The sequence below is a fragment of the Cebus imitator genome, unplaced genomic scaffold (assembly GCF_001604975.1).
Source record: "Cebus imitator isolate Cc_AM_T3 unplaced genomic scaffold, Cebus_imitator-1.0 Scaffold120, whole genome shotgun sequence".
In the NCBI taxonomy this organism is placed as follows: domain Eukaryota; kingdom Metazoa; phylum Chordata; class Mammalia; order Primates; family Cebidae; genus Cebus; species Cebus imitator.
In genome coordinates this window covers 1744670-1766964 of record NW_016107435.1, presented here as the reverse complement: position 1 = coordinate 1766964, position 22295 = coordinate 1744670, and the positions used below count along the sequence as shown (strand labels likewise).

At 34.5% G+C, this 22295-nt stretch overlaps 1 protein-coding gene across 13 annotated transcripts in view; it reads right to left on the bottom strand.

The window, feature by feature from the left end:
* Nucleotides 1-22295, bottom strand: part of PCM1 (pericentriolar material 1) — a 96616-nt gene that overhangs the window by 32036 nt on the left and 42285 nt on the right. For 5 of the 13 annotated variants that reach the window (XM_017539665.2, XM_017539667.2, XM_037742415.1 and 2 more), the window contains 7 exons: nt 21218-21576; nt 13264-13428; nt 8554-8726; nt 8086-8214; nt 4184-4304; nt 2512-2670; nt 557-693 (listed from right to left, as the gene is read on the bottom strand). In XM_017539665.2, coding sequence (XP_017395154.1) covers nt 557-693; nt 2512-2670; nt 4184-4304; nt 8086-8214; nt 8554-8726; nt 13264-13428; nt 21218-21576 — 1243 coding nt within the window. Of the gene's footprint in view, nt 1-556; nt 694-2511; nt 2671-4183; nt 4305-8085; nt 8215-8553; nt 8727-10649; nt 10707-13263; nt 13429-21217; nt 21577-22295 lie in introns of all 13 variants that reach the window. The other 8 variants (XM_017539673.2, XM_037742416.1, XM_017539676.2 and 5 more) reach the window with 2 other exon arrangements.

Genomic DNA, 22295 nt, shown 5'->3' with positions numbered 1-22295 from the left:
AAAAAAAAAAAAAAAAAAAAAGAATAAGGTCTGGTATTTGACAGCACAACAGGGTGACTACCGTCAATAGTAATTATGTATTTTAAAATAAGTAAAAGAGTATAATTGGATTTTAACACAAAGGTTAAATTCTTGAGGGGATGGACACCCCATTTACCATGTTATTACTACATATTGCATGCCTATATCAAAGTATTTCATGTACCCCATAAATACATACACCTACTGATATATTCACAAAAATTAAAAATAATAAATAAAAATAAAGGTAATAAATCCTGAAGAAATGCATTAGAAAAATAATAATCTAGAAATAAGTTTATGGTATAGTAAATGAAAAAAGCAAAATATGTACATGTGTATAAAACAGTACAGAAAGGTTCACAGAATGTTGGTAAGGCAAGCAAAATGTTGGTAGGGTGAAAAAATTAGGAATGATATTTAAGTTTTTTTTTTCTTTTACTTACCTATACTGTTGAACTTTACTACAATAGGTCTTTTGTATGAATTAAGAAACAAAACAAAGTTTTGTTTATTTTTAAAAATAATTGCTTACCTTCAAAAAAGGAATGACTTCTTTCATAATTGCTTTAATTTGCCGGTCCAGCTGCTGAGTATCAATTCTAGGACATGGGATGGTAGAAACTTCACTTATAGGTTGTTGTGAGCTATGATTTTCAGTAATGGGAGTTTCTAATTTATAAAAAGAAAATGATACATTAGCATAACAAAGCCTATCATTCACACACACACAAACACACACACACACACACACACACACACACACACACACACACACACACATATGCCTTTATGTTGAATTTTAAAGAATATTAAATTCTGATGATTATATGCTAACATAATACACAGAAACATCTTATGAATTAAAGGAAAGTAGTAATAAAACCAATATTAGACAACACATATTTTAAATATTTATACAGAATTATGATTATTACTTCTAGTCAATAAAAAATATACCTTTTAAATCTAAGACATGAAACCACAAAAATTCTAGAAGATAACATTGGAAAAACTCTTCTAGATCCAGGCCTAGGCAAAGATTTCATGACCGAGAACCCAAAAGAAAATGGAACAAAAACAAAGATAAACAGATGGAACTTGTTTCTGTTAGCAAAAGAAATAATCAACAGAGTAAACCGACAACCACAGAGTGTGGGAAAATTTTTGTAAACTATGCATCTGACAAAGGACTAATACCCATAATCTACAAGGAACTCAAACAAATCAGCAAAAAAAGCCAAATAATCCTGTCAAAAGTGAGCTATGGTCAGGCATGGTGGCTCACACCTGTAATCCCAGCACTTTGAGAGGCCGATGTGGGCGGATCACTTGAGACCAGGAGTTCAAGACCAGCTTGGCCAATATGGTAAAATCTCACCTTTACAAAAAATACAAAAATTAGCCAGGCATGGTGGCACATGCCTATAATCCCAGCTACTTGGGAGGCTGAGGCACGAGAATCACTTGAGTATGGGAGGCAGAGGATGCAGTGAGCTGAGATGGAACCACTGCACTTCAGCTGGGCAACAGAGGAAGACTATGCCTCAAATTAAAAAAAAAAAAAAAATGATGATGATATAGGCTAAGGACATAAGTAGACAATCCTCAAAAGAAGATATACAAATGGCCAAGAAACATATGAAAAAATGTTCAACATCACTATGTATCAGGGAAATGCAAATCAAAGCACAAACCACAATGTGATACCATATTACTCTTAGAATGGGCATCATTTAAAAATCAAAAAATAACAGACATTAGTGTAGATGAGGTAGAAAAAAAAAAAAAAAAAAGGAACACTTTTACACTGCTGGTAGGCATGGAAACTAGTACAACCACTATGGAAAACAGTAAGAAGATTCCTGAAACAAGTAAAAGCAGATCTACCATTTGATTCAGCAATCCCACTACTGGGTTTCTGCCGCAAAAAGAAGTTATTATATGAAAAAGACACTTGCACATGCATCTTTATAGCAGCACAATCCTCAGTTGCACAATACGGAACTAGCCCCAATGCCCATCAATCAACAAGTTTATACATATATAAACAAGTTTATATAGAGAGAGAGAGAAAGAGAGAGAGCGAGAGAGAGAGAGTATGTGTGTGTGTATTTATGTACCATAGCATACTACTTAGCCATAAAAGGAACAAAATAACGGCGTTCACAGCAACCTAGATAGAGTTGGAGACCAGTAATCTAAGTGAAGTAACTCAGGAATGGAAAATCAAACATGGCATGTTCTCACTTCTAAGTGGGAGCTAAGCTATGAGGACGCAAAGGCGTAAGCAGGATATAATGAACTCTGGGGTTTCAGGAGGAAGGGTGGAAAAGGGTGAGGGATAAAAGACTACATACTGGGTACAGTGTATACTGCTCAGATGACGGGTCCACCAAAATCTCAGAAACCACCACTAGAGAACTTACTCATGTAAGCAAACACCACCTGTTCCCCCAAAACCTACTGAAAACAAACAAAAATATATACCTTCTAAATTATTAACTGTAGTACTTGCACCAGCGCCATCTTCATCCTCAATAATCCTGCAGGTGCATCTCATATTTGAGTTACTTTCAGCCTCAGTCTTCATACGCTCATATTCCCTCATTCTGGCTAATGCTTGATCTAAGTGAATCACGGTGTTACCTACATTTGGAACAAAAATATTTTTTGAGTATGTAAAAGTGAACTTTTTCATTTATTCCTCAAAATTCATTAATAAAAAAGTCCAAACAAAAGGAAGGAGAATTAGCTTTAACAAGTTCTAGACACTATACTAGTTGGGGTATTTCATATACATTATCACACTTATTTAATCTTTAAAATAATCCTGTAAAGTAGATGATAGTACTTTCATTTTCAGAAAACTTAACTTGCTCAAGGTTTCACAGTTAAATGGAGGAACAGGGATTTAAACTTTGGTCTCAAATTCTGAAGCCCATATTTATTTCACTACATTATGTTGTTTCATTTAAATAATACAGAGAATATACATTTCAAAATGTCATACAAATTCTGATGAGAACAATCCAACCTAACATACACAAATAAGGTAAGAAAAAGGCCTGTCAACGAAATTTCCGAATTCTATGTTCTACTTCAGACACAGTAGTGGTACAAGGTTGTAAGAGAAAAAAAAAAAAATCAGTAAATGAAAGAAAATACATAGGAGTCAAAGTATTCTGGCAAATCAGAAATGGAGGGGCAACCTAAAGGAAGAGGGTCGGCGACACAGATTTTCTCTGTAATAGGATGAGCTCAGTGCAGACCCAAATAAGCATTTAGAGGGCAGCTAAGGCTCAGAGTCCTCAATATTTAAAATAAGAAAAAGGAAGACTTTTGTTTTGATGAACAGTAGAAATGTAATGATAGGGCAAGGCTAGGCCCTTTTCTTTAGAGTGGAAAAAAAAAAACCTTTGAAATAATCCAAATCTTCTCCTCATCATGTGAACAAACACTAGAGTAACAGAAATTACATTATTTTATCAACTAAGTGCCCTGGATGGCAGAATAACTGAATTCTCAGGTATCTTTTGATTGGCCACAGCCTGGAAAATGTATCAAGTATCTATATATATTTCTTTTCCTTAATTTCCTTTCCAAGTCCAGGACTAGAGTTTTGCTCCTTTGGGGTTAGGCAACCCACTAAACCGCTTTTTATAGCTGATGGGAGGGGAAAAAAAAGCCATGTGCTACGCCTTAAGAGTTACTTGAGGTTTTCACTACAGATTATTTATCCTAAGAAATCTGACTGCTTACACCTCAACCAAAGTTAACTTTTTATTAAAAATATGATTAGGCCTGAATTGTTTCCATTAATTAACTAAATGACTTTAAAGGATGACCTTTCATCTAAGGAAAAGGAAATTAACATTTTCTAAACTCATGCCAGTAAGTTCCATTATATTTTCACAAGAACATAGCAAGATAGGTAAGATTCCCATTTCTTTAGCATATGAAGAGAGTCAAAAATGTTAGATAATTTGCCCACAGGGTTAACAGTCAGAAGACTGTTGAATTTTTGACTCAGAAATTAGGTCCACATTCTTTCAACCACATACACTTCGCCTTCCTAGACTTTTGTTTCCTTATCAATACACATCGAAGACTGGACCAGATCAACAAAGTCATTTCTAAGATTATAAAAAATCCTGCTTACCTAGATCATCTGTTGCAAAAGGCTCAAAATTTGATGATACAGACAGGACACTAGCATTATCAGCATCATTATGCTCACTTATTTTATGTGTTTCTCTTTCAAAGTTCTTCTCAAAAGTTTCCTAAGTTACAGTAAAACAAACAAACACAAAAATCACTAATACTTCTTTTAAGAATTTCATATTAAGGATCTAACAGAGATAACTAAATATTTGCATAAAATTGTACACCTAAAAGAAAGTCCAGGGTTTCCTCAGTATTCCATGCAAACAAGATGATAATATAACCAAAGTCATTAAAGGTTGAATACAGAGTCACAGAGAACACTAATAGTCTTGCAGAATATCTGTGATTATGTAGATAAACATACACAGAGCCAGCTACTGACAAAATTCTAATTTGGCAAAGTTAACATTTTAAATTATTTCTATACTCTCAGGGATATTCTTCTATCTCCAAACACTGACAGTGTCTAGTACCTTACTTTACTCTTAATGGTCGTCTCACATCAGAAAAAAAAATCACATCATTCACATTTTTAAAAAAATAAACTTTATTAAAATATAATTTATATAAAGTACACTCATTTTAAATGTACAGTTGAGTCTTAACAAATGTATACCCTCACATAACCATATTCTCTGAAGATAAAGACCATTTCCTTTGGCCCAGGATGCTTCTTCACACCCCTCTACAGTCAATCACCACCACACCCTACTCATGATTTCCATCACTGTAGATCAGTTCTGCTGGTTGTAGAACTTCATATAACTGGAATCAGCCAGTCTATATTCTTCGTTGTCTGGCTTCTTTCACTTAGTATGTTTCTGAAATGAATCCAGGTTGTGTGTTTCAGAAGCTTTATTTTCAATGGCTGCATAGTATTCCACTGTATGGATATAACAGTTTGTTTATCCATTTATCTGTTGATGCTTCAGTTTGGGACAACCATGACTAAAGATGCTATGAACATTAATGTACAAGTGTTTTTGTGACGTGTACATTCATTTCTCTTGGATGAATACCTAGAAGAGAAATTGCTGGGTCACATGCCACGTTTACTTTATAAAAAACTGCCAAACTGCTTTCCAAAGTGATTGTACAATTTTACATTCCCATAAGGACTGAGAGAGCTCCAACTGTTCCACATTCTCACCAACACTTCTCACTGTCAATCTTTTCTTTTAGCCATTCTCGATGCGACGTGGTGGTATTTTCTGTGGCTTTAACTTGCATATTAGCCATTCATATATCTTCTTTAAGTGCCTGTTCAAATCTCTTGCCATTTTTTACTGAGTTGTTTATCTTACAAATGAGTTGTAAGATTTGCTTTTATAGTCTAGATATTAGACATCTGTCAGATATATATATTGGGATTATTTTCCCCTAACAGTATCTTTTGAAAAGCAGAAAACTCCTATTTTTGTGAAGTCTAATTTATTACTTTTTTCTTTCATGTTAGTGCTTTGTGTGTCTTAAGAAAATCTGGCCTATGTCAAGGTCATAATTTTCTCCCATTTTCTTTTAAAAGTTTAAATTGTTTTGGCCTTTACAGGACTTCAAGTTATTTCAAATTAATTTTGTGTATAGTGTGATGATGGTAGAGCGTCTCACTTATATTTTGATTATGACATTTTACAGTTATGTTCTTTCCCTTAACTATTGATCTTTTTTTAAGTTTTTTATCTTTAGTGATGAAATCAAAGGTTGTCCCTGGTTAAAGGAAATCTGGGCATTAGGGAACATATTTTAGAAATAGGGAAACCATTTTCTACTCCTTCTAGTAAGACTTGAAGACAGATGCGCTTTTACCATTTTATTATTATCAGGATCAGAAGACACAAAGTGCTTTTTCCTTTTCCTAAACCTCAATGTCTCCATTCCATCCTCTTTGACTTGTAATTCTCAGATGCCTCGTTTCACTTTCATTTCTCCCTTCATTGGGCAAGAGACATATCTCTTCTATATCTTAAAATATGTTTCTAAAAGCTCCATAAATGGAGTTCAAAGGACCGTGGCCTAGAAGCATCTAGAGAACGAGGCTCTAAATCCATCCAATATAAAAACCACTAACCACATGCTAATTAAATAAAATTTAAAACTTAGTTCCTCAGTCACAATAAATATACTTCAAGTACTAGCTAGCCCCATGTGGCTAATGGCGACTGTATTAGACAATACAGACATAAAACAATTCCATCACTGTAGAAAGTTCTACTGGACAGTGCTGCTTCTGATTGGTAAGTATGAACACTGGATGTTGTGGTGCTGCTGATTAAATGGCATTAGTAAAGGGAAGATGTTGACCTTAATGCTGAATTTGAGTTTTGGAAGAAGTATCAAAGAATTGATTTAGTTACTTAATTAAAAGTTATATTAAATACAATTACTATCCCAAGTCCTTACTTATCAAGTAGTACAGCATCTTTAAATTTCATTTAGCCTTTAAAGCCTTCTCAGGTTAACTTTATCCTAAATTGTAGCTCAACTTTCAAAATGTGCTATCGATGGTGCAGACCAATGTGCTCAAATGTCTTAAAATAAATGAAAGTAATGCTGCCTGTATGAAACTGGGATAAAAGTGAAAGCACTGAAATTAAGGATATAAAATTGCTGAAAAATAAGTCTAGGAATAGAGACTGTTCATTCTTTCTCAAGTTATTTCAATGCCCAATAAGCCTTAATATCGTTTAACATCGTCTATTTTTTATGTATTGAAGCAGATTGCATTTCATTTCCCATAAAAAGAAATACACAATTTTTAATTAGTTGTAACAATCCAAAAGAGCAAACAGTTATACTAATTTATATTTCACATTAAAAAGTGAATTTAAACCATGTAATTTTTAGACAGATTTATGTTATAGTACTTAAGGAGTCACAGACCACTGGGAAAACATTTTAAACAGAAAAGATGAGTTGGGGAAGTATTGTTTTAAACATGAGTAGAAGTTAAAGAGCAAAAATTCAGAAAAACTCAGTAGTTGTAAGACAATTACTGTATCTGAAGAGGCAAGACAATCCTTTGAGAAAACTTGCTTCAGAAAAAACTTAAACACTTCAACAAAAGGGAGAAAGCGTAACTTCCAACTCTCTACCTATAGCCAATATTTGCTAATTTATGAAACTCTTACCTATGGATCTCCAGGTGCTAGAGTTGTGATTAAAAAAAAAAAAAGAATGTATTTGCTATATGTGGTCACGGGAGTATATCCCATGATGACATACAATATTTTACAATAAAATCAAGTTCTGAATAGGTGATTCCCAAACACCATGCAAGCACATTATCTCTTCAGTATCCTAGCAGTTTTGTCACTGTTATTCAATCAACAATTAGCTAAGAGCTATTTGGAGGACACAGCTTACTGAATTTATATCATTCTCCTCAGCACTCTTCTCCACTTCCAGGTCCTCTTTACTCTGTTCAAAATTTTCTCCATCAATTAGAATACAGTAAATAACATTTCTTTTTTCCTGGAAGACTCTGTCTATGCTTTTTTATTTTAATCCAAAGACCTGATTTATCCTGTATTTATTCATTCAAGGGCTTTTACTATAATCTGACTGCTGTCTGGTTTACTGAATGTCTTAAATAAATACAAAATACATTTGTAAATGTCTTTTAAGAGTCAGCCCCTATATTGGGTGATAATAACATAAATATGGCTATTTTAGCACTCATAATCTATCATACATACGTAATTTTTGGTGCTTCCTTCCATATTTTGATTGCATACTCTATCTTGCCCTCAAAATAAAATAACACATTTTACCCAGCTTTCCAAAAAGCTTAAAAATCAAATATATTAGGTCTACCTACGATTTGACAATAACCTATTTAACTTTTATTTAATGCATACTAAAATTATGTCTACATTTCACTAATCATTATCAGCTTACATCATCAGTAGTACCAAGGCTCTCACTGGGAGTAAGTTCTGAGTTTGATGCTATCCAAGTACCAGAGTTTACTGATTTTACATTGTCTCCTTTTCCATGGCTCTCAGAAATATGTCTGGATACTATATCCTAAATAAGAAAATAAGATCATTATTTATATAAAACATATATGCTTAATCATATATTTATGTTACAAATTTAAAAGTAAAATCAGATGGAAGGACAACTTTAGTATTTCTACCCTCACAAGTTAAGTGTGAGGAAGAAGTAGATAAAACACTGAAAAAGTACTCAAAATAATACCTTAACACTACTTACGCTATCAAAAATTTTAAATAAAATGTCAAGAAAGCACACAGAGAACAGATCAAATTCATATGGTACGTGCTTCAGTCTAAGAAAGCAACCAAACATAATCATGAAGAAGGTGATAACAGGGTAGGAAAAACAATGTTAGGTAGCAGATACCTGCAATGCATATAAAGCCCTCTGTCTCAAGTAGTCTGTATTAAGTAGCTGAAGCTCATGGAAGAGTTCAATAAGAAAATGTGGACGGGATTCATTTTGAGAAATTAATGTGGCTACTTCAGAATAAATAGTATCACGCAAAGCTTCAAACATGGAAAAATCACTCCCAGTTTCTGGAATACATAAAAGACCAGAAAGTTAATATTGATGAAATATCTTCATGACAACTTTTATTAGCTAGCATCATTACTCTCAGCTTTAAATTACTTAAAAATTCTATTTTACACAATTCTATTTCAGGGCTTTTAAAGTAGAAAAGAAGCTTAAAATTACCAAGAGAAAGTCTTAAGACATCAAGATATACATTTTAGACTAAAAATAAAATTTTAATGCATAAGTAACATTACCTAGCATTACAAAGAACCACGTTTATTTCTGAGCATAAAAAATATACAGAAAATATTAAACATTTTATGGGAAAAATCAGTGAAAATCTTTCAACACTTAGAAATAGCTCAGTGTTAATAATTTTCTGCTTGCTTTTGCAAATATGAACTTCATTACAGAAAAGGAAGTTTAATATTTTGTTAATGTTAAAAAGAACAAACTGCTGCCAATGACAGCTACTAGATTAACGTCTATCCATTTTGGTCTACTAATTCTCAAACCTCATATATCACACGGAAAAGTGCTGTGCTGATGAGTAACCGAATTTGTAACCTAACATAATAGGTCACTTTTATCATAGTGTCTTATTTACATACTCAATGTATACTGGAGCAAGCAAGTGACCCAACTGAAGTATTCAGTTTCATAGAATCTAGGCATCACTCTATTATTTAGCTACAATTCTCTATATTTACTTGTCCATGACACAAAATTATCACACTCAAAGGTATACAGTCATATCCTTAATTTAGGAACATTAGGAAACCCTTAACTCAGGCAAATTAGGAACTGTTCCTATTTTGAGTTTTCTATGGAATAAAAATCTCCAAGTAGTTCTAGCTACCAAATTCTGTAAATTGTAGATCAATAGTAGAACCACAAATGGCTTGTAAAATATTCAAGTCCTGCAAAAATCAGTGGTAAGTACCTAAGAAAGAAATTTAAAATGTTGAGTATTTTAATATATTGTGCTTTCAATTAAGTATACATGATCATAAAGATTTAACTCATTTTTGTGAGGGGGAATAAGAAAATGCAAAAAGAATGTGCTCTAATAGAAAAACTTCCTACTAATTAGCTAATAACTTAATATCTTCAGGTTTCAATTTCTAAAAGCATAAAATAGCATTACTAGTATTAGATTATTAATAGAAAAATATATTAATTATATATAACAATAAATATGCAACTTCTCTATTTTGCCTCGGACAGTGAGAGGTATAAAATTAAGCTTCTTAGTTTTAAAATATGAACTATTACAAAAATGCAACTTATAATAAGCAGGAAGCAAAACTATCTCTGAAAGAAATCTCTACTAATGGAAAAAATCCAGGTAAAAATTTGATACGCAAACTTTCAACTTACATATTGTCATACAGAATCATGTTTAATGAGAATACTTATATTAGAGACTAAAGTAGTATTTTGGAATCTTTGTAATTTCCATGATCTTTATTTACTATAGTCTTTGCATTTAATAGTTGTTTTGTTTGATGGCTTAACTTTTCTAAGATGTTGACTAAAAAGGAAAAAATAAACTATAAAAGTAACTATTTTTCTAGTTCTAAGAAATATTAATGCTTTTAAGCATTTAAGAAGCACAAAACAACCTCCGATCAAGTATTAAATCATAAAAAAGGTTCATTATTCTTATGAATGTGTTGGTTAGGTTACACACAGTAACAGAAAATGAAAACAAAAGCAGCCAATTTTACCAAGAATTATATATGAAAGGCTTCAGAATATAAATATATTTATATTTATATTCATATTTTATGAATATAAATTAGCTTTAACAATAGTCACATTATATGTATACTCTAAGCTAAATCTAAAAAAGAAAAAAAATCACAATAAAACTGAGAATTTGAGGACCAATGGGAAAAAACTTAACAGAAAGTGGACACCAAAACTACGCAGATTGTTACCTGGCGCTTCATTGCATGCATTTCTGTTAGACTGCTGTAGTATTCTCCTAGCATGTGCTGTAGGAAAGGGCAGACATAAGGATGAACATAAAATGTGTATGAGTAGTAAAGACAGGGTCTATAATATGAATGAAGAAAAGAAATAAGCAAATTTCTTTAAATTTGTTTGCCTGAACTAAATGTTATCATAAGGTAGGTATGGCTTATGTTCTACTTAAAAATAATCTCAAGAAAAAAAAAAAAGCTCAAAAGTTTGCTATAAACATATGTTAATGCAACTGATGATGACTATCATAATAAACTTCTATCATTCATTTTTAGAAGCAATCACATCAAGGTAAACCTCCCACAACACACAAGGGAGAAGAGGACTGTGTAGTTTAATACTGGCAGTCATATATGCTATACTCTAATAATCATATATTATGAATAGAGTTTAAAAAAACTAACATGCTTTACATGCTATGAAGAATTTTAGAGTAATGATTAAAAATAAGTATTTTCAGGGCTGGGCATAGCGGCTCACACCTGTAATCACAGCACTTTGGGAGGCCAAGGCAGGTGGATCAAGAGGTCAGGAGATCAAGCCTATCCTGGCTAACATGGTGAAACGTCCCTACTAAAAATACAAAAAATTAGCTGGGTGTGGTGGCATGTGCCTGTAGTCCTAGCTACTCGGGAGGCTGAGGCAGGAGAATCACTTGAATTCGGGAGTCGGAGGTAGCAATGAACCTAGATTGTGCCACTGCACTCCAACCTGGGCAACTGAGCCAGACTTCATCTCAAAATAAAAAAAAATTTTTTCAGAATGTAAATACGTAAACTCGTGTATATTTATACTATTCAAATATTTTTAACTCACCAAAATTCAATCATATTTTTCTAAGTAATAAGGCCTGAAATACTATGTCCAATTATTATTTAAGTAATTGATACTCAGTATATTAAGACTTTCAGTTTAGTGTCCTTCTTCAACCTCTGCCTGTTTATTTTTTTTAAGATATCACTATTTGGTAAAGACAGTAAAAGGGTATGAAAATTATAAAATTTTAGTAAAATTCTAGGTTGAGAAAAGGATTGATGTTTTTGCAGAAAGGAACATAGACTTAACAGATACCCAGGATTCTAAGTTCGGCTTTACCATTTCCTAGCAATGTGAGCTTGAAAAATCCATTTCAAAATGCAAACAAATGTGAGGTTTCTTTTCTGATTACAAAATGATAAATGCTTATTAGAAATGAGTTTAAAGATGATAAAACCACTATTAACATTTTGATGCATTTTCTTCCAAGCTTTTTTCAATCAAATTTTTGTTTCTACATAGTTGAAATCATACTGTTGAGACAATGCTAAATCTTAATTTTTTTTTCTCCCTTTGGTTTCCCAAGGATGGATTCCTGTAAGTACAATTACTGGCTTAAGGGCATAACATTTGAGAAGCTTTCCAGAAAAGTTGTACCAGTTTATATTACTGAGGCTTTATGAGTGCTAAAAAAAAAAAACAAAACAAAAAAAGTACCCTCTTTGACCATGTTTCCTCTGAAAAACAGAAATAAAACCAACTCTGCATTATGAGGCTGAAATGAGATTTGCTGGAAATTTGAAAATAATGAAGCATGATACAAATGATAGCCGCTATCATTTTAAACAAGGGCCTTGACAACTAAGATTATGAGCTTCTATTTACTGCCTCTCTCTCTCTCCATATTTCTTTGAGATATTCTTTACAAATCAGGAAACTATTGGTGCTTATTTAAATTAGAATGGTGGCAAAGACAGACAACTTTCATTCGATAAACAGAGTGCCTACAATGTCTCAGGTATTATGCTGACATTTAACATACAAATACGAGGAAGTATTATCTGCTGCCAAGGGACTCAAAAAAGTGATACTTAAACAAGTAAATACTATATTAATGTGATTAAGGCTACAAAATAGGTTTAGATAAGTTACAAGGAAAACAAAAAGGAGGAAGGGGAAACCATCCAGCTTGGTTTAGAATGGAGTTTCAGAGTTCCAGAATTAAAATTTTATTAAGAGTCCAGCAGAGAAATGAGCTTACAAAAAAGGCAGTAAGGACTTGAGGTAGAAAAATAGCTACTGAGGTGAGAAAGAGTGTCACAGCTATGCAAAAACTTCAGTTCAGTGCCATAGAAAGAATAAATTTCAAGGCAGAAGGTGGTGAGAAATGTCTGGAGAGGCAGGAAGGAACCAAATCCCAGATGGCCATGTACAGTCCATGAAGGCATTCAGACTTTATCCTGCAGGCACAGTGAGCCAAAGGATCGAAACACAGGATGACATGATTTCACATCTAATGCGTATTCAGATAAGATTTTCAGAATTTGAAATGAGGAGTTCCACAACTGTAACTATCCTTTGTTTGTTTAGAAAGAATTTTATTAAAATGTGTCCAAAACTATTAAACAGTATAACAAAAAATATTTTCAGTTTATATTTCCCAATATCAAGGAATGCATACCACAATCTCCACTATAAAACTGTCCACGTGACAGAAATGTGATACACCAATTTTAAAACCTGTTTTATTATAGCTCTTCAAATCTAAGCTGAAGACCTCCTTATATTAATGCAAACCAAAAAAGAACATACCTGAAGATATTTCTGTAGACCTATTACATTTTATTATTTTTTCCAGTTGTTCATGATTCTTTCTGCTGAATACTTTTGCTTGAACAGGCTCTTCAGTCTGGGCTGAATGTCTGTTCCTACTTTTGCAAGGTTCACATGTGCTAGACATACTGGCACTTTCATACCCTTGAGTAAAAAAAGTGACAACTGTTATCAGTTGCAACTAACTCAGACTTAAAGGGAAATCAGTTTCCACAGTGAAACGGTACAGGTAACTCAATTTAGAATGATAGGAAGGCCTAGTATAAATTACACACAAAACAGTAAGTATGTCTTGGAGATCTCTTTGCAATACCCTTTGGAAGCATGGGTAACAGTAATAACTTCTAACCTTCCTTTGATACTCATCTTAATGAGTATACTCCAGTTCAAACTATATGGTAGACCTGATATGACCTCAAATCTCTACTAGAATTCCAAGCTAGCAATTTTTAATACTAGGAAACATAAGAATCATATCTGATACATACAAATATTCACAATAGAGAGAAAGTAGTCAAATATGTTTGCCTTTCTTATTATATCTTTTATGTGACGTGACTTGGTTTAAAAGGTCTTACCAACCCATAGGTTATACCTATATCCTGTGAAATTTTCCTCCTAAGTTTTAAAAATATTTATTTTGGTATATATGTGATACAAGGTAGGGATTCCATTTTTTTTTTTTCTAAATGGATAGATGATTATACCTAAGCTATTTCCACTGAATTAAAATATATGTAGTCAATATATTAAATTCCAGTATTTTGGGTTTTATTTTTGGACACTTTATGTGTTCAATTTAGCTATTCCAATGCCGTTTTCATTCATTTAGAAACAGAAGTTATACAGTATGATCAAACATCTGCTAAGTCAAGTCCTACCTAGCTTCACTTTTTTCTTGACTATTCTTGGGCATCTGTCCTTCCATATAAGCTTTGAGGATTTTTTGTTATTGTTGTTTTTCAATTTTAAAAACAATCCCTAGGGACTCAAAATGGAATCCAAATAAAAGCATGCATTAATCTAAGGAGAACTGGTATTTACTAATCTTATGCATTTCCATCTTTTCCATCTTAAGAACATGGTTATGTTTTTATATTTGTTCAATCTTTTTTGATGTTCTTCAAAAATACTTTATAGCTTTTTATAGACCTAGTACTTTCCTTGTTAAATTTATTCCTTACATTTGACCGCCCTGCCAACTCAAACACTTTGGGTACTACTACCGTAAGAGCACTCCTCTCCACTTCCATGCTACTGGATATTACTACAATAGAGAAAAATATTGACACACTTATTCCATAACCAGCCATTTTAACAGTTTACCTTGTAACTCTAGTAGCTACTTTCCAGTGTTTCTTGAGCTCTTAGCATACAAAAATGCCATTAGACAAAACATAGCATTTGTTTCCTTCCTTTTCCAATATTATAATTCCAATTATTTGATATAATGCTTCCAAAATAATGGTAAATAATGATGGTGGTAGAGAAGAAATTCCTGTTTAGTTCCTTATTTAGACAGGAATATCTCTGGAGTATTTTCAGGTGTTTGTGATTGACACTGGCTAACAGTCTTTATTATACTTAAATAACTGCCCCCCCAGTTTTTTTTTTTTCTTTTTTTTTTTAAAGACTGGGTCTTACGTTGTTGTCCAAGCCCAAGTACAGTGACACAATCTTGGCTCACTGCAACCTCCGCCTACTAGGCTCAAGCAATTCGCCTGCCTTGCCCTCCCAAAGTGCCAGGAGTACAGGCATAACTGCCTTCTTATACCCATTTTACTTCAAATTTTCTTGAAAATAGCTTCAAATTTTATCTAATCTACTGCTATGATTGTGACTTTTGTCCTTTTGATAGAATAAATTCTGTCGACAGATTTCCTAGTAACAAATCATTACATGTCTGAAATAAACTCTAGTGATGATAGTCTAAAATTCTTTTGATTCACTGGCAGATTCACTTTGCTAATATTTTTACTTTTGAATTTATATTAGTGAGAGACTGATCTACTGTTTTCTTTATTAAACTCCTCTCTCCTTTGAATCTTCCCCTGTATAAAGGCCTCTATTCTGAGTCATAGGTTGTTCTTTAGTTTTCCTCAGATAGAATAAGCTAGTATCTCCTTTTCATTCTGACATGTGGAGGGTCCCTTGGCTGGGTACAAAATTCTTGAGTTGCAGTTCTTTGTCAACTGTGTGAGCATCATCCCACTTTTTTCGACTACTACTTGTGTGATAAGGAAGATTACCTGGTGTCAGTTTGGTTCTTTTTCTTTGTCTGCAAATTGTTCCTTCATGTGGAAGCTTAGAAGATTTTTACTTTTTCCTTGGAATTCAGGGACTTTACCAGACTATGGATAGGTGTTTGTCTCCTGGCTAGACAACAGTCAGCTGTTTTGATCTGCAGTCTCAAGTCTCTCTTTATCCCACCTATTATTTAATTTTGCTTATTCACCTGTTTTTTCCCTACTTTATAACTTCTTGTAAGGCTCTAATCATTTTCTCTTGATTTTATCTGTTAGTACTTTCATTCCATTTAATGACATAATTCTTCCCCTTGATTTTCTAGGCCAGTAATTTGGAACTTAATAGCACACGTCCTCTTTTTCAAATAATCTACATATTAAAAATGAAAGTCAATTTTTTCTAGCTCTAAAGATTTTGTTATAATTCAATCTGCTTATGTGCCCTTTTTTGTTCAAGTGTATTTGTTCAAATTCTATTTTCACTAGGTTTTGCCTGTTCTAGTAGTCTGCTTCTGTTCTCTCTCTGGTAACTAGGTCCCTTTTATATGTACTGTTATATTCACTGGCCTAGTCATGACTCTAACCTTCTCTTAAGGCTGGACTCAAATGCTGAATAGCTTTAATGATGGCACGATAAGAATGCATGGAAGTTCATTCCTGTGGTTAAGCAACCTTCTCACTAGGAAGTTGCCAGTACCTCATCAAGACAATGAGAAGAAGCTTCTCTTCTGCTTAGTCTCCTCAGCTACAAAGACTAATGCTCTCCCACATATGGGGTAAGACTGCCACCTACTTATTCAATAACCCTTCTGCCAACTAGTAGCTTGAAGTAGCAAAAGACGGCTACTCTTGGGGTGAAGGGTCAAGGTCAACAGTAAGAGGAAATGAATGGATCTCTTCCAACATAGCTTTCTCCAAAAATCACGGAGCTCTGACCATGCTCCTGACACTCTAGGAAAGAGCCAGCAGACTTTCCTAAAGCTTGCTTGCTTGCATCTTCCAGATCACCATAGCTGCTCTACTAATAACAAATAATTTCCCAAAATGTTATCAATTTATTATCTGTGATATCCCATCTGGAGTCAGCCCTCCCTCTCTGTTTCCAAGGCCATCATCTAAGTTAGGACTTTATCATCTCAAACTTAGGTTCCAGGTGTTTTCACCGGTCTCTCAGACTAATGTTTAGCCACTGCCACCCAGCCTGCATGAAATTTACTAAAAAAGAGCCCTCCTGATTGTTATTGATCTCAATATAAAACCAGTCCAGCTATAAAGGGTATGAGTGCTCAAAGTAGTATGTAAAATGACATGACTGGTAGTACTGTTGCTCATTTAATAACATAAAACAATCTAAAGAAAAAAAATTTGAGTATGTTATTCTAACATGAACATTTATATAAGTGAAATTAAACATTTAACTGCTGTTACTATATCAGATGAAAGGTGCTAAATAAATTTTAATCAAAATTAAAATACTGGTAATGTGGTATATACAAAATTCTCAATGGGGAGTCCCAATAGGTACTATAAAAAGGCATACATACAGTCACCCTCTAAAACAGCTGTGAAGAGAAGCATGCTGTAATTATTAGAAGGCTATGAAAAGAGAAAAAAACTATGGTGTTACAAATGAGTCCCAAATTAAAAGCATCAAAGGCTGGATTTATAAAGTTAAGATACTAACGTGCGACTAAATTGTTTCTCTCTTCAGCATCTTGATAGTAATCATTTAGGAAGAGTAGAATTATTGAAGGTGAATAATACTTCTGAATAACACTGGCTAGGCCAGAAAGTTTAACAATAGCAAGAACAACAATGACGCTCATTACTGAGGGTAACAGGTAAGAGATTAAGGGTGTTATCTCCTATGCAACTTCACCACTCTTCCCCTTATTCTCATTGTTTTTCTCAGCATGAGGGGCTGGCATGAATAGAAGAAACAGTACTTCTACTTGGGCCTCCACTGAAGGGAAACAATTTAGCCCTGGCACCCTAGAGACCTTGCACATGTCCCAAGAGTGCAGAGAGGGTAAGGTCTAAATCACAGTGGAAGCTGTCTTGGCAGAAGGCTATGGAATCACCCTGGAATATGGACAAGAGAGGCTTGGGAGAAGGTGCTATATGGATGGACATTTTCCACTCACTTCCCTCTCACCCTGGGATGATTCTGTCAGGAGAGTTTCCCATCTCCTGTCAGGTTCTAATGAAACATGAGACCTTTCTTCCTCACCCTTCTAAGGTAAATCTGAAGTCTAAGAACAGGCTTAGCTGCAGTATAGCACTGATTCTTCAGCAACAGGGTGTCTCACCATTCAAGGAACAATTGTTAGCCAGCCCCTTTTATTTTGGCGTCCCTCTTTTTAAATGTGAGACAAGGGACACAGAGAAATGGCACCTTGGACTACTCTTCTTTTCTCTGCCTAAGTAATTAATAACTCTCTAAATCCAAAAAGTTTATTGGTTGTTTGCCAGACAACTCTGTCAGGTCTTGCCTTGCCTAATGTTTGACATCCATTTCATGTCCATGTTCATTAGTGAGCAACAGGAAATGGAGGAACGAAGAAATAAAAGATGCAAGGATGGTAAGAACCCAGAAGTCAGCACCTTAACAGTTCTATCCAATTTTCCAAGGAAAGACTGACAAAAATCTAGGTTCCTACTCTCTAATATCTGACGAGTACAGTTTAACAAGATTATAGGTTGATAAACACAAAAACTCAGGTAGGAAATTACCTTCAACTCATAAGGTCTAAGTCTGATCTCAAATTTAAAAGATATCACATAATGTATAAATTCTTACCTCACATGCAACATGTATTTTCACATATAAAGACCTTCTAAAGATTAAAACACGTTACCGAAACAAAGTTAAATGAGATTTATCAAGCTACTTCTGAAAGATTGCCAACATGCACAAAAAACACACATATATAGAAATCTATTAAGTTTGAGACAGAGTAACTGGCTGTGCTATATTTCTCAAGACAGCAATATAATTCCCACTAGCTGAAATATTTGTCATATCTGTTACCAATTCCTCTCCTTATGCTTGCACCCAACACTACACTTTTCTTATTATTACAACAATCTGACAGGCTTTCCAAACTTTTTCCCACCCGGCTCTATTTACCACTTCAAGATACAATTTAAAAAAATCAGCCAGGTGTGGTGGCTCACGCCTGTAATTACAGCACTTTTGGAGGCTGACATGGGGAGATCACCTGAGGTCAGGAGTTTGAGATCAGCCTCATCAACCTGGAGAAGTCCCATCCCTACTAAAAATACAAAATTAGCTGGGCATTGTGGCATATGCCTGTAATCCCAGCTTCTCAGAAGGCTAAGGCAGCAGAATCGCTTGAACCCGGGAGGTAGAGGTTGCAGTGTGCCAAGACTGCGTCATTGCACTCCAGCCTGAACAACATGAGCGAAACTGTCTCAAAAACAACAAAAGAACGATATAGTAAAAATCCTTTTTTCTAACAAATCCTGACTATTCCTATAGCACAAAAGGAGCAAAAACAACCTAAGCCAGTGGTCTAGCTCAGTACTTTTCAGACTTTCATGTGCATATCTTCATATCAAAACACTTCCTTCATATAGAAAATCTTGTTAAAATGCATACTGAATACATACTGATTTAGTAGGTATAAGGTGAGGTCCAAAAGCCTGCATTTCTAATAAGCACCCAGATGACGTAATGCTGCCTGTCCACAGTTCAGATTTTGAATAGCAATGATTTAGCTAGTTTGATTTTACCACATATTACTTTGGCTCTACTATGTATAGTTTGATTCTGCTATCAAGCCTTTTATGTTTGTGTGTGTGCCTTAAAGTGGTGGTCTCACTAACAGGTAGTCTTGAATGCCTGTTGAGTAAATGTGAATGCACATTTCCAGCAGGTATTTTTATCCTTCAATATGAAGGAAGAGAGCACGAAGATCAGAAGGCCAATTTTTGCCTTAAATGGGTTTCAGAAAAATGCAAACATACCAATACTTCTACGGTTAGGTGGACATAGCCAAAAATTAGCTAAGGTTCCTCTAAAATCTGCTACTCGAAGTGCAGTCCACAGACCAATACTGGCAATACCTAACAGTATTAGAAGGCAGACTCTCATCTCCCTCCTAAGCCAAATGAATCAGAATCTGCACTTCACTGGATTCCTACAAGCTTAAGAAGTATTGCCCTGGCAGATTTAAATTAACTATTTGAATGAGACAATGCTGAAATTTAAAAAGGTTAGCTTTTCTTCATTTATTTATATGACAAAGAGCATCTTTGTGGGTGCAAGGCGCTAGGAAATTAAAAGTTCTGGGTTGTCTAAAGGGCTGGTCTCAAAATGACCATTATCTACTTAAATGTTCTTTGGTAGCACCAAGAGTAATCTTGGAAAAGCATAGTAACTTTCAACAACTTCAAATTACCAATTAATTTACTAAATAAATCAGTTCCTCCTAAACCTTTATAACCAGAAAATTACTTCAAGGCTGATAATGTGTATGCTAAGAAAAATGTCACCCCTGTCACTCCTGTACAAATTTGCTTTTTAAACCATCAGTCAGATTCTTCATATGGCATTCAAGGTAGGAGCCAAGGACTTCAAGGAAAGACAAATTACTGAAATTTTTTAAAATGTGCAAACATTTTCTTTTATATTTGTGGTTTTCATTAGACTTTTCAAAGGTTTCATTATCCAAAAGTGATTAAGATGAATGTTGCCAAAGTTTACAAGTGTATTTTTTACTGCAGGATTTCTCAGGGCCTTTACTATACTTGTATGTGTTGTGAACTTCCAAGAAAGGGAGTTAGCAGTGTGCAATGCTATTTCAAACTTTCCTGATTATAAGCCTAGAATACTTTGTTCTTAAACACCATTTTTTTCTTTCTTTCTTTCTTTTTTTTTTTGAGACAGAGTCTCACTCTGTCACCCAGGCTGGAGTACAGTGCATGATCTTGGCTCATTGCAACCTCTGCCTCCCAGATTCAAGCAATTCTTGTGTCTCCACTTCCTGAGTAGCTGGAATTACAGGTACGTGCCACCACGCCCAGCTACTTTTTATATTTTTAGTAGAGATGGGGTTTCGCCATGTTGGCCAGGCTGGTCTCAAACTCCTGACCTCAGGTGATCCACCGCCACAGCCTCCCAACGTGCTAGGATCACAAGCATGAGCCACCACGCCTGGCCTTAGGCACAAAATATCATCTCCTTAAACTCAGAACAACCTTTCAAGGCCACAGCCCACTGTTAACACTGCAGATTTTTTTAACCTAGTACACTTCAGTAAAAATTCAAAAATCAGAGAAAATCTATTTTTGTAAGAGGTATGCAGCTAACACCATAAAGAAAACTTAATTTTTTTTTTAAAACAACTTTAATATGATACTCAACGGCAAGATTGAGTAAAATATGAGTTTAGTTTCAGAAGGACTAAAGCCAGCCTGCGTTAAAACTGGTTTTATCTATATGATATTCAAAAACATTAGTCCAGAAAATTAAACCCTATTTCAAATATTTTGTAAAAAAAAAACATATATATATATATATATATATATGTAACTAAAAATGACTGTCAATGAAGTCTAGAACAGCACCTGCCCATCTAGCCTTACTGAAACTATATTTATGTCAACATGTCAAAGTAATATTACCAACATTAGGCTGAAATTCAACAAATTTCAATACTTACTTATGTTTCTAACTCTGCTTTTCAGCTGAGCAGAATTCCTCTTCTTACTTTTTGACTTGGGAGTTTTATCTTTAGATGCCAGGCTGGCCTGTGCAGATGCTTTTCTGGTCTTGAATGTTTTAGTCACTGTTGTTGGATCTACTGGATCAGGCATACTGCTAAAGCTTTCCAATGATTCTTCATCAAACTGGCATCTTCTCCCATTTGTATCTGATTGATTTTTGCGGTTACTATTTGTAGCTTTATCTACAGACACTGCAAATCCAGTCTTGATAAACGGTTTCTGTACTTCACCTTCTTGGTCATATAACCATGGTGTCCTACTGCTATCCACCTCCTCTTCAGGCAGTTTTTTATTCCTTACCAATGAAAACAAGTTTTTGTAAGTAACAATTGCGGACTCCTTTATTTACGAAAACTCCAAATATACTTGATTTATAGTCTACTCTTGAGTAGATTTAGGTGAATAAAACTGCCAAATAAAATATTTAAAGGCTATAAAAATGTTTTCACAAAAATACACATTAAATATGCAAATATCACATTAGCTAAGGTACTAAATTAGTTTTAATTCTGGACCCATCTCACTAAACCACTTTTACTGGCAAAAGTTCCACATCAAAGATCTAGCATTCGCAATGGAAAACAGTGGGAGACAAAAATCAGGCCAGGTGTGGTGGCTCATGCCTGTAACTCTGGCACTTTGGAAGACCGAGGAGGGAGGACTGCTTGAGCCCAGGAGCTCAAGACCAGCCTGGGCAACATGGCAAAACCCCATTTCAACAAAAAATTTGTAAAATAAGCCAGGTACAATGACACGTGCCTCCAGTCCTATCTACCCGGGAGACTGACACAGGAGGATCCCTTGAGCTCAGGAATACAAGGAGGCAGCGAGCTATGATCGTGCCAACTGGACTCCTGCCTGGGTAACAAAGGGAGACTCTGTCTCTAGAAAAAACAACAAAAAGAAAAATCAAGGAAGGATGGGACACAGAAGAACAAAAGTTGGAAGAACAGCTCAGAAAGAGCTATAAGAGAAGGCTTGGGAACATCCATGGATTTGTGTTCACCTAAAGCA